This window comes from Solea solea, chromosome 9 (assembly GCF_958295425.1).
Source record: "Solea solea chromosome 9, fSolSol10.1, whole genome shotgun sequence".
Lineage (NCBI taxonomy): Eukaryota > Metazoa > Chordata > Actinopteri > Pleuronectiformes > Soleidae > Solea > Solea solea.
Window position 1 is genome coordinate 10,428,882 of NC_081142.1, and position 12,599 is coordinate 10,441,480.

General features: G+C 41.3%; 2 protein-coding genes across 4 annotated transcripts in view; both read left to right on the top strand.

The window, feature by feature from the left end:
• The window catches only part of LOC131465269 (voltage-dependent R-type calcium channel subunit alpha-1E), an 80,701-nt gene extending 75,353 nt beyond the window's left edge, over positions 1 to 5,348 (top strand). For all 3 annotated transcript variants that reach the window (XM_058637761.1, XM_058637759.1, XM_058637760.1), the window contains 6 exons: positions 182 to 282; positions 443 to 614; positions 871 to 999; positions 1,200 to 1,347; positions 1,618 to 1,799; positions 2,513 to 5,348. In XM_058637761.1, coding sequence (XP_058493744.1) covers positions 182 to 282; positions 443 to 614; positions 871 to 999; positions 1,200 to 1,347; positions 1,618 to 1,799; positions 2,513 to 3,067 — 1,287 coding nt within the window. In that variant the 3' untranslated portion in view covers positions 3,068 to 5,348. The remainder of the gene's footprint in view (positions 1 to 181; positions 283 to 442; positions 615 to 870; positions 1,000 to 1,199; positions 1,348 to 1,617; positions 1,800 to 2,512) is intronic.
• A 772-nt stretch (positions 5,349 to 6,120) lies between these two features.
• Positions 6,121 to 12,588, top strand: LOC131465674 (collagen alpha-1(V) chain-like). The gene is made up of 7 exons (XM_058638537.1): positions 6,121 to 6,344; positions 6,865 to 7,009; positions 8,127 to 8,291; positions 8,949 to 9,144; positions 11,261 to 11,362; positions 11,822 to 12,435; positions 12,498 to 12,588. The coding sequence occupies exons 1-7, from the start codon at positions 6,149 to 6,151 to the stop codon at positions 12,586 to 12,588; spliced, it is 1,509 nt and encodes a 502-aa protein (XP_058494520.1). The 5' UTR covers positions 6,121 to 6,148.
• Positions 12,589 to 12,599: the final 11 nt, after the last annotated feature.

Genomic DNA, 12,599 nt, shown 5'->3' on the forward strand with positions numbered 1-12,599 from the left:
AAAATACATTTAAAGTATTTCTTTTTTTTAATAAAATGTTCCAACTTTCAATTTTGTCTAAATATACTATATATATATATATATATATATATATATATATACATACATACACATATATATATATATATATATATATATCTGCTATGACTCATCTCTCCCTTGTGTCTTCCTTTCTCCACAGAAACATGCTCCTATGTTCCAGCGTATGGATGCTTCCTCTCTGCCTCAAGAAATCCTATGCAATGCCAAATCGTTCCTTAGACACAATCCTGGATCTGCCCTGTAAATACGGACATTTTAACTATTATTTGTGCTGGCAGAGTTGGAAAAAAATATCTTTAATCGCTTTAATTATTTTATTGTATTCCCTCGTCGTCATCATCCATAAAAACAGAAAAGAAGTGTTTATCATTGTTGCCCTGTCCTATCTGGTGTTTTTCAGCACCAGAGGTGGCTTTGTGGCGCTCAGCCCCATTTCCCCCCAAGAGATGTTTCTGCAGCCGCTGCCTCACTCTATGGAGAAGGAGGAGGAGGAGGTTGATGATGACTACCGTTCACCATACCACCCCTACCACCACCCGCATCGTCTCCATCGACACCATTTACACACACTGGTAACTGCTTGTTGTCCTGCTTATCTCTAGCCGTCTCTTCTTTTTATTATATATTGGCAAATAAATGTTGATCGCAGCAGGGTAAGAGTAACCCTTCAATAACACACTAAATTATAAAATAATATCCAGTGATCAAACAAAACTCAATGTGGCACATATTGTGTTGTCTCTGTAGTATCCACTCTCTGATTTCAGACTTTTGGAAAGAAATGTGAAAAAGACCCAGTCAATCTGTGCTCTGTGATTATTCATGTAGGCGCCAGATGTAGTGGAGTTTAACCAAGTGATTCAAGAGGCCGGGAAGGACCCAACAGTTCTTAAAACACCTCAGCGGACAGCATCTATCAGAGCATCCTCCATGCCCAGACTGGCTGTTGATCCACAGGTAATCCACGCTTTATTTAAACCTATACTCCTAACAAAGACTAAACTAAAGCCATTGTAGTGACTAGGATAATGCTGCTTAGTTCATAATGACAAAATGTGATCTGTGTGCATAAGGGAGCGTGTGTTTGCAGATTAGTTGTCTTACTCATTCATAGCTGTCTCAGTGATTCCGCCTCTGGTTGTTTTCTGTAAACATAGCTGGGGATGTCAGCGGATAGTAAGCTAATGAAGCGCTCCTTCTCCACCATCGGTGACCAGTGTGTGAACGGCCTGTGGCAGGAACAACACTCTCTGGAGAGAGTCAGTCCTGATGACACATACAGACCCCGGCAGAGGAGCTACAGAGGTCAACTGACACATTACTTCATTATGATACGGACTTGTTTTTGGTTGTACATTATAACGAACAATGCATAACAATTTGTGTGCATATGCATCTAGCAGAAAAACTCACAAATACACATTTACACAGATCCATCAGTGATCACTGATTGGTGTAGAATAAAACTTGTCATTTTTTTCCGCTCTGACCATAAAAATATTCCTGCTTTTATTCTCTTAAAATGGTATTATTATTGTTTTTTTTGGGTTAACTGAAGTCTATTCCACCTTGCAGGCCCAAGAATCAACCACAAAGAGACAGTTATTCATGAGAGAGGGCGATCTAAGGAACGGCGCCACCTACTCTCTCCTGACGTGTCACGCTGCAACTCTGAGGAGCGGAGCCAAGATGCTTCATGTGAGAGGAGACGGTCCCGCTCACCTAGTGAAGGACGTACTCACAACCTACAGAGACAGGTGAAGACACCCAAGGATATACAAACCTCATTTTTCCAGAAAAGACGCCTGAGGTTTGATGTTCATGCACATTTAGCAGCCGTTTCCATCCTTAAACTTTATGCACTGAATGTTCCCTAATATTTCCATGATATTATGGGCTGTAGGTGGTGACAGACTTAGCCCATCCCAGCAATTTGTACACCATTTGGCCAACTTCTGGATCTCCTTAAAAAAGAGAACCAATCACAAACCCATGCTAGAGGCGGGCTTAGCGCTTTTCTAGTAGCTTTGGTATCGATCCAACATCGGCCACCAAAGAACAGAACTTCCCCTCGTGAAAGTCGTTGGACGCCATTACCAGATAGCCATCTCTCCTAGAAAACTATAATGAGCTCCTTTTTTGACACGTTTTCCGTCGTGCTGCATGTGTCATCTGGATCAAAAACAGACTGTCGATAATTTCAAACCTGGGCAAAAGGCATAATAGGGAAATTAGGATATATTTATGAAAAGCAGGTTAAAAGGGAAAGCACAAAGAATTGTGCCCATAGAATTCTAGCCCTCAAAGAATGAAACTGAGGCACTGGATAGCTCAGTTGGTAGAGCTTGTGCCCCGTAGGGAAAAGGACCCATTTGCTACTGTATTTTGCATTCTTAACACCGAATAGGTGAATACAGTGAAGGGGCATGCAGCAGTGATCCTCTCCCTTCTGTGCATGTGTCATTTGCAGGTCAACCCATCAGGCAGCCCAGCTCACACAGCCTCAGAGTCTGGTACTCCTCGTAATCGACGCCAGTTGCCCCAGACACCCTCTCGCCCGAGGCCTTACATCTCCTACTCCCCTCTGGTTTGCCAAGCCCAAAGCTCTCCCACACCAGTAACCTCGTCTGAGGCACAGACACAGGCTCAGGATGGACCTGTCACTGCCACAGATTCCTCACGGAGAGCTGACAAGGAGGCGATCCCCCTATCTGCAAGCCAAGGGTCATCCGTAGGTCAAGTTTTAGCAATGAGCCACCCATCTCCTCACCGCTACATCTCAGAGCCCTACCTTCCCTACCATGAAGACCTTGGGGCTGGCGAGGCGGGTGATCGGCAGGAGACCCTCACTTTTGAGACTGCCGTGGCAACCTGCCTGGGACGAGCCAACGCCATAAACTCTGCCCCTCAGCTCAGACACTCCTGGCAGGTTCCTAATGGGCATTTCCAGAAGCACATGGGCCAGGTGAGTCCGTCTGGAGCCAGCGAGTTGCTAAGTGACACAGATGAGGACGACCGCTGCTAAAATGTACAGGACAGACGTGAGAAGACTTGTCACCTCAGAGGCTGTAGCTCCTGTGCAGCTCTGATAGCTCGTATTCTCAGCACCAATAGCATAAGAGGCAGGACTGAGCAACACTGCTGTTTATCTGGATACCTGGCTGTGTGTCTCTCTCTGCATCCTGCCCTTGCTTGTGTGTCTGTCATGGTTAGAGGGAGAGTATGTGTGTTATTGTGTGTATGCTCTTAATAGAGGAAAATTTGCCAAATCGGATGAGTAGCAGAGACTTAAAGTACCATGAGTAGCTCACTGAAGGCAAACCCACATGGCCAAGCCTTTAGTGTTAGTGTTTTGATCAAATGTGGTGAGATGTTGGTCCAAGGAGTCCAATTTTCTTGTTCAAGAAAGTGATTTAAGTGCATTTTGTGTAGGTACAGTACACCATGTGCAGTACTGTGCAAAAGTGTCAGAGCATCAGCAGCTTCGTCAGTTTATGTGATCATTGGCCTTTGGATTTGAATAATGTGACTGACATAGACCTTTTTCACAGCAGATATTTTTCAACATAAAATAGTAGGACAAATTTAAGTTAATTAAGGCTCCACTCCAGCTTTAAGGGAGCCAGGGTCAAGTGTAAGGTTAGGTCACACTAAATACTTTGTGTGCTAAAAACTGTAGTACCTGTTTTTTTGTTGTTTTTGAAAAAGTGATTGAGAAATAATTATACTGTATGGTCATTGTAGCGTTGCTAAAACAGCACATCTAATGGTGATTTTTGCACAGTACTGTACAAATGTAACATTGAATGTATGTCAGCTTGTTTTTTCTTATGTTCAGGCCATTTGAGGTGTTAGCTGTCAGGTTTAACTGTGCGTACGTGCAACTGTAGCAATGAAACGAGGGTTGTTTTAGCCGGATTCTAACGGACAACCAGCCATTCCCAAGAATTCATGTTTACAAAACAATATCCTCACTGTTTGTGGACTTAATGTGAGCTAAATCTCCATCCAGTGATAGTCTAAATATTTTTCTGCCCTTTTGTAAAAACACATTAATAAGCACCGTACACGGACATGTGTTGACAGATGTTGAGCAGAGTGACAGATGTTTTGTCTCAGGTACTATATCGGTTTTGTAACATATTAACCGGAAACCTTAAGATGTTGTTCTTGGGCCTAAAACTCTGCGTGTCAGACACTGTCAGACACACACTGTCGTCCATCTCTGCTGTGTCTGCGGACTGTAATAGATCACCGTAGGGCAGAGTGGGTGAAGCCAAACTCTTGCTTGTTCTCCACATTGATGTGCTGGAAAACCATCTGCTTCTGTTGTGTCAAAGAGGCGGCTGAAGCCATTTTGTTCCTGTACATAGAGCCGAGGATGTGTCTTCTCCTGGGATGTTCCTTTCTCATGAATAACTGATGAGGAATTCAATGTATTTTACTCATGTCATGCAACTGAATTCAACAATAAGGATGCGTTTGCAGAAGAAGAACCGCGGTATGGTTTTGTGTCTAACTGCCAAACTGTTTCTGTCACACTGAAGTCTATATGTTTTGGTTCGTAGAAAACAAGCATTGTGGTATTCCCTGTGCTCCAGTGTTATGGTAAAGTTCCACATGCATGATCATGGTGACGAGGACAATGGGACACGTGTGAGAGATGAGTCTGGTGATTCTTGACGTAGTGTCTCCATTACGTTTTAATGCGATTCATTTCACCATTTAAGTAAACAAACAGTGACATGTTTATACCTCCCAATTTCCAGCTCACACCATCAGTATCTGCAAACACACTGTTGCCCCTGAATAAGATGTATATTTATATCATGTGTTGTTGAGTTGTTCCAATGTGTTGAGTTTGACATGTTTTCTAAAATGTGAACACAGGACATATGGATAGGTGACAAAGGAAAAAAATAAAGATGTATTATAGAAGAGAAGTGTGTTGACGTCAAAGGTCTCTTCATACAGGTCAGGTTGAGGCTTCAGCCTGTAGTTTATAGGACTTTGCTTTACATGTACAGTGCAGCCTAGGACTTGAACTCAACGTCCTTCTGTACAGAACAGCCTAATCTGTGCCTGGGGACGCTCGCCCAAAGAGTGACCCATCACGCCTGGATTTGCTAGATAGAGATGCTTTCTGGAACATTATGTAGAATAAACTGTACAAAATAAATCCATGTTTAATTGATCGCACTGTTTACATTTTTATTTCCATCGCAATGTCTGTGTTTGACTTTTAACAGAAGAAGTGTTAACATAAACTGTTCTAAGGACCATTAAAGAGACGTTGTTGCTCTTCACTATTCTTTTTGAATACTTTGAGCAAAGCACGAGTGTTTTCAAAGTTCTTTTTGTTTAGCTTCACAGCTGAAGCCCCGCTTTTGATCGTGGATGTACCAAAAAACAAAAAACTACTACACAGTAGATAAGGCAGTTTTATGTATCACTTAAAGGCAGAGTGAAGGTGTTTTACAAGGACAGAATATAAGAATATTAAAGTGGTAACATTAGTAACAAAAAAAAAGAAATAAAAATGTAATTCTTATAAAGGTAAAAGAAGTACAAAATTAATAAAGTCAACAAATAAGTAAAAAAAAATATGATTAGCTTAATAATATACAATCAGTCAACATCATTGTAAGTTATCAATTTGGCAAAAGGTGAAAAACATGTCACTGATGTCAGTCATTACAAATTTCTAATCTGAATTTTGCATAATCTCTACTAATAATCTGCACTACATTTGTTGGGAGGCATTGGCTGCATGAATGAAACACAATAAAACATGCTGATTGTTTGTATGTATGACATTTTATTGTGAATTGTTCCCAGTATTTTCACAAAACCCACTCAACTCTTCAGGGGAGTGTGTGTGTGTGTGTGTGTGCGTTATTGTGTGTTTATATTCCCAGAATAAAGTGCGAAAGAGTCGTTGGACTAAATGCTGAGCAGAAACCTAGGTGAGATATCTAGTTTGTTTCTGAGAGATGAAAACATACCCTGAGTGTGCTGGTGTGAAGATAGGGATGCCAGTTAGACTCCGCCCCCCCTCTGGTCCAAGTCTAACAGCCCCCGAGATGCTCGTCCAGCATCAGTTCTCATGTGGTGTCTGCCCGCGGACATGATGCAGAGTTCATCTTCACTCTCAATGCTCTGGCTTCGAATTTGTTTGTGTCTGCTTAGTCCAAACATTTCATCTCTGCAGGGCGTAAACACACCACAGCAGCCTCACCTGCATCCTAAAGTAAAGCATCATGGGCGGACCAGAGGAGACATGTCCTCAGCAGGGGTGAAAGGTAAGTGGACACAGACACGCATTTCTGGCTGCTTTATATGTGGACAGACAGGAGCGTGTGTCTCACTTTTATCATCACTGTTTTCACCACATAATACACACAATTTCCGTCTTTTACCAAGAGCATTACTCATCCCCTTAGATCATTAATGTTTGGAGTGAAGGAATTTGAAAATGTGTTTTTGGATGTTGTTGTCTGTTTTTGGGAGGCACTGTAAAAAAAAGTATGAGAGCAGCGTCAAGTTGCATTTTGAAGCAATTAGTGCAAACATTAAACCTTTCACCTAAAACATCAGCATCTCCAAAAGACCAAAGTCTCTCCACAGGCCTCTGGTCTGCTTTCAGAATAGCGATGATCAAACCAAACTGCTCTTTAGTATTGATCTACTGCTTCAATATACCATGTGTTTGCTGTTTTGACAATAACATATCCTGCTTTCTTCTGACAGTATCAGTTTTGTTAGAAGTTACGTTTTCAGAATCCACTTTGATGATTTGTAATCTATGTCTTGTGCTTTCAGAAGTCGATCTACTGCAGCTTTTGGACATGCAATCAGTCGCACATTACAACGTGTCAGCAGCAGAGGACGACCGAGGGTGTCCGGCATATGAGATAGGACAATATTCCACACTCGCCCAACCTACAGCTGCAGTATTTGGACATCGGTATGTATTAACACTTGGGTTCAACATTATTGAACATTATTCAACATTAAATATAATGGACTGTTGAACACAAACGAGTTGAGAAAATAACACATTTGAGATGAGTCCAGTGTCACAGCTGTCATCATTATCAAACTTTATTATCCCATTCAAGGAAATTGGGGGAAATGGCATAGCATCATAAAATAGAAGCACATAATACAACACTGTTCAAAAAAATCACAAAGAGGACAATAACAACAACATGTGATGACACAGCCAGAATATAAAACAAGGTCATCTAAAAGGGTTTGTTCATAGACACAACACAAATGTGCCAAAAAAAAAAAGCCAAAAAATAATTTATAAAAGTGCAAAGATTCTTTCAACATTACAGGTCAGTCAAGATACACGCTTCAAGATTTAGAGTCATTTTTGCCAAAAGTAGAGAATATGATAAAGGGGTCTCACCCACTTGTGCTGCTATGCACCAGCAAAAGTATATTATTTTGTCTATTATCATTTTAAATTATTCCCGTTTTATTCAATATCATGTCTTATGTTTGCTCCACGAGATTTAAAATGTGTCTTATGAACATACAATAAGCAATAAAGGCAAGGCTGCTAACTGCTATGCAGACCAAGGAGACTTTATGTAAAGGAAAAGCACATCACACACATTAAAAATAGATAAATACAAAATGACCAGTTCAGTGTTTTTCAAAAACACGAGTGAGATTTTTTCTTTTTCAGAGTCACATGTGATTTCAATGAACTTGTTTGTCCAGGGTGGATTTGCTTTCCATGGTGTACAGGTTGAAAGGATTTAGCTCCAGGGTTTTGGTGTTAAACTTGACCTTGAATGTAAACACACAGAGGGCTAATGCCGCCTGAATCTGACAGCTTTGTGACAAAGTTTACATTGAATTGTGAAGAGGCTGTCTGCGAGGAAGAGTCTCCCTGTGACATCACAGCCATGGGTTCAAACACTGACACTGTACCAGACACACGTCTCACAACTGTCTGTGTCCAGTGACGGATTCAGTAAAGATGAATGTGTTCTGACTGTGACACACTGTGTTCGAGTGAGTGGGTATATGTACATTTATTTGTGGGTGTGTTAACGTGTACGTGACAGGTTTCCAGATGAGCTGAGTGTGCTGGTGCGTCTGCGTCTGGATCCACGCCGGTCAGAGCAAATGACACTGTTGGCTGTTTTAGGGCAAGAGGGGGAGGAGCTTTTCCAGCTCACACTGGGACCACGACTCTTCACTGTCATCACTGTTTGGGGACAACACTATGAGTGAGAGAACACACCAGCACACACTTTTACTGATGTACACAGGCACCTGAAAGTGTTATTTGTACTGCTTTTGGTTCTAGTTTGACCCTGCAAAAATTGTTTTTGAATCAACCTTTAATGATAGTTAGTTAGTTAGTTAGTTAGTTAGTAGTAGTACCACTGATATAAAAGTAGGACAGAGAGAGACAGGACTATAACTAAACCTGTGCTGTGTTTGTGCAGAGCAGTGGGAATAACATTTAGTTATATCGACGGAAAATGTGAAATATAATATATATATATGAAATATAATATATATAATACTGAATAGACACTTTAGGGCCCATATACAGTAGAATTGCTCTATATAAACCTGAAATTGAAAAATTAGTGTGTCATTATTATTACAAGTTATTCTGAACAACTACTTCAGTAAAACCTGATGCAGTTTTTGTTGTTTTGTTTAAATTCTACAAGCAGCTGCTCTAAGATACAGTGTAACAAACAGACAAAGAAGGTTTTTTGGGGCTTTTGAGTTATTACCCAAAGCAAGGCACTAAGAACAGAGGGTGTACATGAACAGATTGTAAAGCCCACTGAGGCAAACTGTGAATCAAATCAAATCTCTTTTAATTGCTATATATGTGACAGTAAAATGTCCCCAGGTCTGTCTGACAGGTTCCCTGCGGCTTCACTGTGGGATGGGTCGTGGCACAGCCTCTCTCTGGCCTTCTCTCTGTACACACTGAAGTTGTACCTGGACTGCGGTCTACAGGAGAGCGCCTCCTGGCGTCATGGCTTGGGACCTCGGATCAACACGTTGGGCCTGGTGCTGTTGGGCGGAGCTTCACTTCCTGACCACACACCGTTTACTGTAAGTGCCCGACCTCACCTGACACAACCATCCTCAGGCTGCAGCCGCCCCCCCCCCCCCCCCCCCCCCCCTCGCCCCTTCTGATCTTCATGCCACATTCCTCACCTGGCCCACAGTCCTCCCCTCCTGACCCTGACAGCAGAGGCGGAGGTGGGAGGGCTCAACGTGAGGTTCAATGGCAAATTAAGCAGAGCGGGGTCATTTGGTTGAAAATGAAGCACATTTAATGATATCATTCATTTATTAGGAAAACATCTTCTGCATCTACTGTAAAAAGTTTAGAGAAAGTATACATTTTAAAATAATAGTAGCAGTAGTATTGTTTGTATTGATGACATGTAAACTGGGATCTTTCTGACAGATATTATGATTGCTATTTCATTTGTAAATTCATTCATTTTCAATTGCTTTAAAACTTAATGGAGAATTACCACACAAGTTACCAACAAAATATCATCTACTCTTTATTATCATGCAAAGATGAGACATTATAGTACAGGCTCTGGGTCAGATACGGTACATACTGTACTAAATTTCAGCCTTTGCAGTTTGCTAATTGCATTGTTTCAGAGGGTTTTAGTTCTTATTTTCTTACACTGACAAATCTGTACACTGAGGTTTCCTTGGTTTTCTCTGAGGTCTCACACTTCACACATCCGCACAGGTCCATTACACCTGTGCGGATGTGAAGCAGAAGGCATTCACCTACTTCATAGCGACACATTGCAGTAGGCGACACATTGCATTGTTGGTTTTTGTTCACACTCTGAGGTGAGATCCACTTGCAGAGGACTGGAGTGCTGGTTACTGACCTGTGTGGCACTGTGACAACATGGGGAAGCAGTGAGATGCTGTATTTTTACAGCTTAAGTCAGGGGGTGTATTCTTTTTTTATGTGCTGTCACAACACATGCGTCTGTTTGACACATGGAAGTCTGGCTCTGTCTGCTGAGTTCATCGTCTCCCTCCAGCCGGATCTGGACTCAGTCCTTCAGGGAGGGGTGTGTGTTTTCCAAGTGCAGCAGCTGGAGGAGAGAGCGAGGCAGGCTGCAGCTTTGACTTACAGACACTAAGGTGACAGACATTGCAGTCCAGAGACTTTTTTTGACTAAAAGCCATGCAGGGTGCTGCTTTTGTTGCGCTGCGGCTGCTGCTGCTGCTGAGCTGTGTAAGTCTGAGTCTTTCATTTGTTAAAATATTGTTGATGGATTTATGACAAAGTTGTTGGAACTTAGTGTTTGAGTTTACAAACTTAACTAATTATGTCTTATGGTGCAGACCACTTTAAGGGACTCTGATCCTATTTTATTACATTTCCAAACTGCTATAAAGAGCAAATGCCATAAAGTAAAAATGTTGAAGTAATCATTTTATATCACCAGTAGCTCAGTCGTTTCTGCATTAGGTCTCTGTGTTTATCTTCTGTACAACTGTACATGTGAGAGGACAAGAAGTTCTCACAAAAATATTTGAACCAGAGAAACTCTTACATTCAGCCTCAGCTCATTAGTTACAGTGGTTTATGGCCTGACAGTAAAATAAATATTCCCTGAAGCAGTTTATTGAATATTCGCTTCTTTTTGGGACCAGCCTGTTTCTGTTTACATTCTTATTTTCTTTATTTTCTTCTATTTCTTATTTTTACCCTTAATTTAGTCTTTTTCACAGCTAAGTGGAACATATTTACCTATGTCACCATTTGTTTGTTTAGTTACAATGTTTTTCAAATGCATTCCTTATATATCATTCCTGAAATGCAAAGTTTAAAAAATCAAGGTACGTACACAATTGTGCCAAAATATCGTTTTTTTCACTTTGGGTTTTTCCTCTGCTTTGAGAAATTGCAACTTCTGTAGATGATAAATGTCAATAGTATATGAACCATTGCACAGTTAGGCCAAACCACTTGCTGTTTGCTGTTCATCTTTCAATCTCATTCAAATGTGCATCGTTGTGAATGATTTGAAACGGTCAGTGGTACGCTGATGCCTCCTAGTGGTTATACTGTGGAAAAAAATAAATAAAAAATATGCTCTGATGCCTGTCATTTAAATAACATATGCTGGTGATAGAGACCAGGGTTTGCATTTAAATCCTGTGTTTGTGCTTGATTCAGGGAACCATTCAGAAGATTGCCTTTGTGTTGGGAGATCCGACAGCAGCTGAGCAGCACTGTCAACATTACAGCAGCACATGTTCAACTCCGACAGACAAACAGGTACAAATAACACACACACACACACACACACACCACTGTCAGGTAAACAAACAACAGCACGGGTATATATCTGTACGGCTTGATTCACAAAGTTTGTTTTCCTTACAACCAAACTCCTTAAGTAGCATTTAAAAATTAAGAAAGTTTTAGTTCTAGGTAACACAGTATGTGTACTTTTATATATAATAACATAACATAATAGTTATAGCTTTTTGTTTGTATGTTGGTGAATGTATAAGCCTTTAATATAAATAAAATATAACATTATAACATTAAACAACAGTCCTGTCTGTGTAATTCCCTTTTTTAACAATTCTAAGTGCTTTGTTTTGCAGTTTGTAATAATTGTAACCTTTAGCCACTTATTATTGCCTTTATTTATTTGAAACATTAGATTATACACACTTCATTATAATAACTGTTTCTAGTCTAATTTTTCACCTAAATCTTTCACAAAAGGTTGGAGCTGATGAAGTAAATACTCATCCAGTCGTGGTCTCAGACACTACTCTGCAGGTCCTACTCACTCAACCGACACCAAGACTGAATCCAGTGAGCAGCATTTCCCCTCTGAAGTCACAGACTGCTCCAAACACAGAGGATGTACACAGCACAGATGCAGTGAAAACCCACACTGGTATGGAAACACAGACCACAGACCTGCCAAACAGTGAGGAAGACGAACCAAATGCTGTGACAAAAGAGATAGTTCAGCAGAGTGCAGCTAAGGGGCCTCAGCCTCTCTCTGTGTCCACAAATGAGCAGCTTTCTGAATCAGACACTGACATATCCGGGACAATGAAGGTGCCACAGACAACAGAGGAGAGCATTACAGTCAGGATTGCTTTGGTTCACACACTTCAAACCATTCAACACCCTGAGCAAGTCCATCAGCCACCTAATGCAGCCAAAGAGGGCTCTACAAATAATGACACATCTGTCCTGGAGAGTGTTGAGACAGCCGTCTCCAGCCCAAACATTGGACCTGAAAACCCCACAGCTCCGAGTGTCACACCTGAAACTACAAGAAGAGATGCAGAAACTCAAAGTGCAGATGGATTTGTCTCCAACAGGTCACACGAGTCAATGTTTGCTACCACATCCACTCATATCTCTGGCCCCACGACTCAATCAGGACCTGCTGCTTCGTCTTATGGACAAATAATGGGGGAAAAACAGGACACATCCCCAGCAACAAGTACATCGCCAAGGTCAGAGGTCATTAGTCCATCCTTGT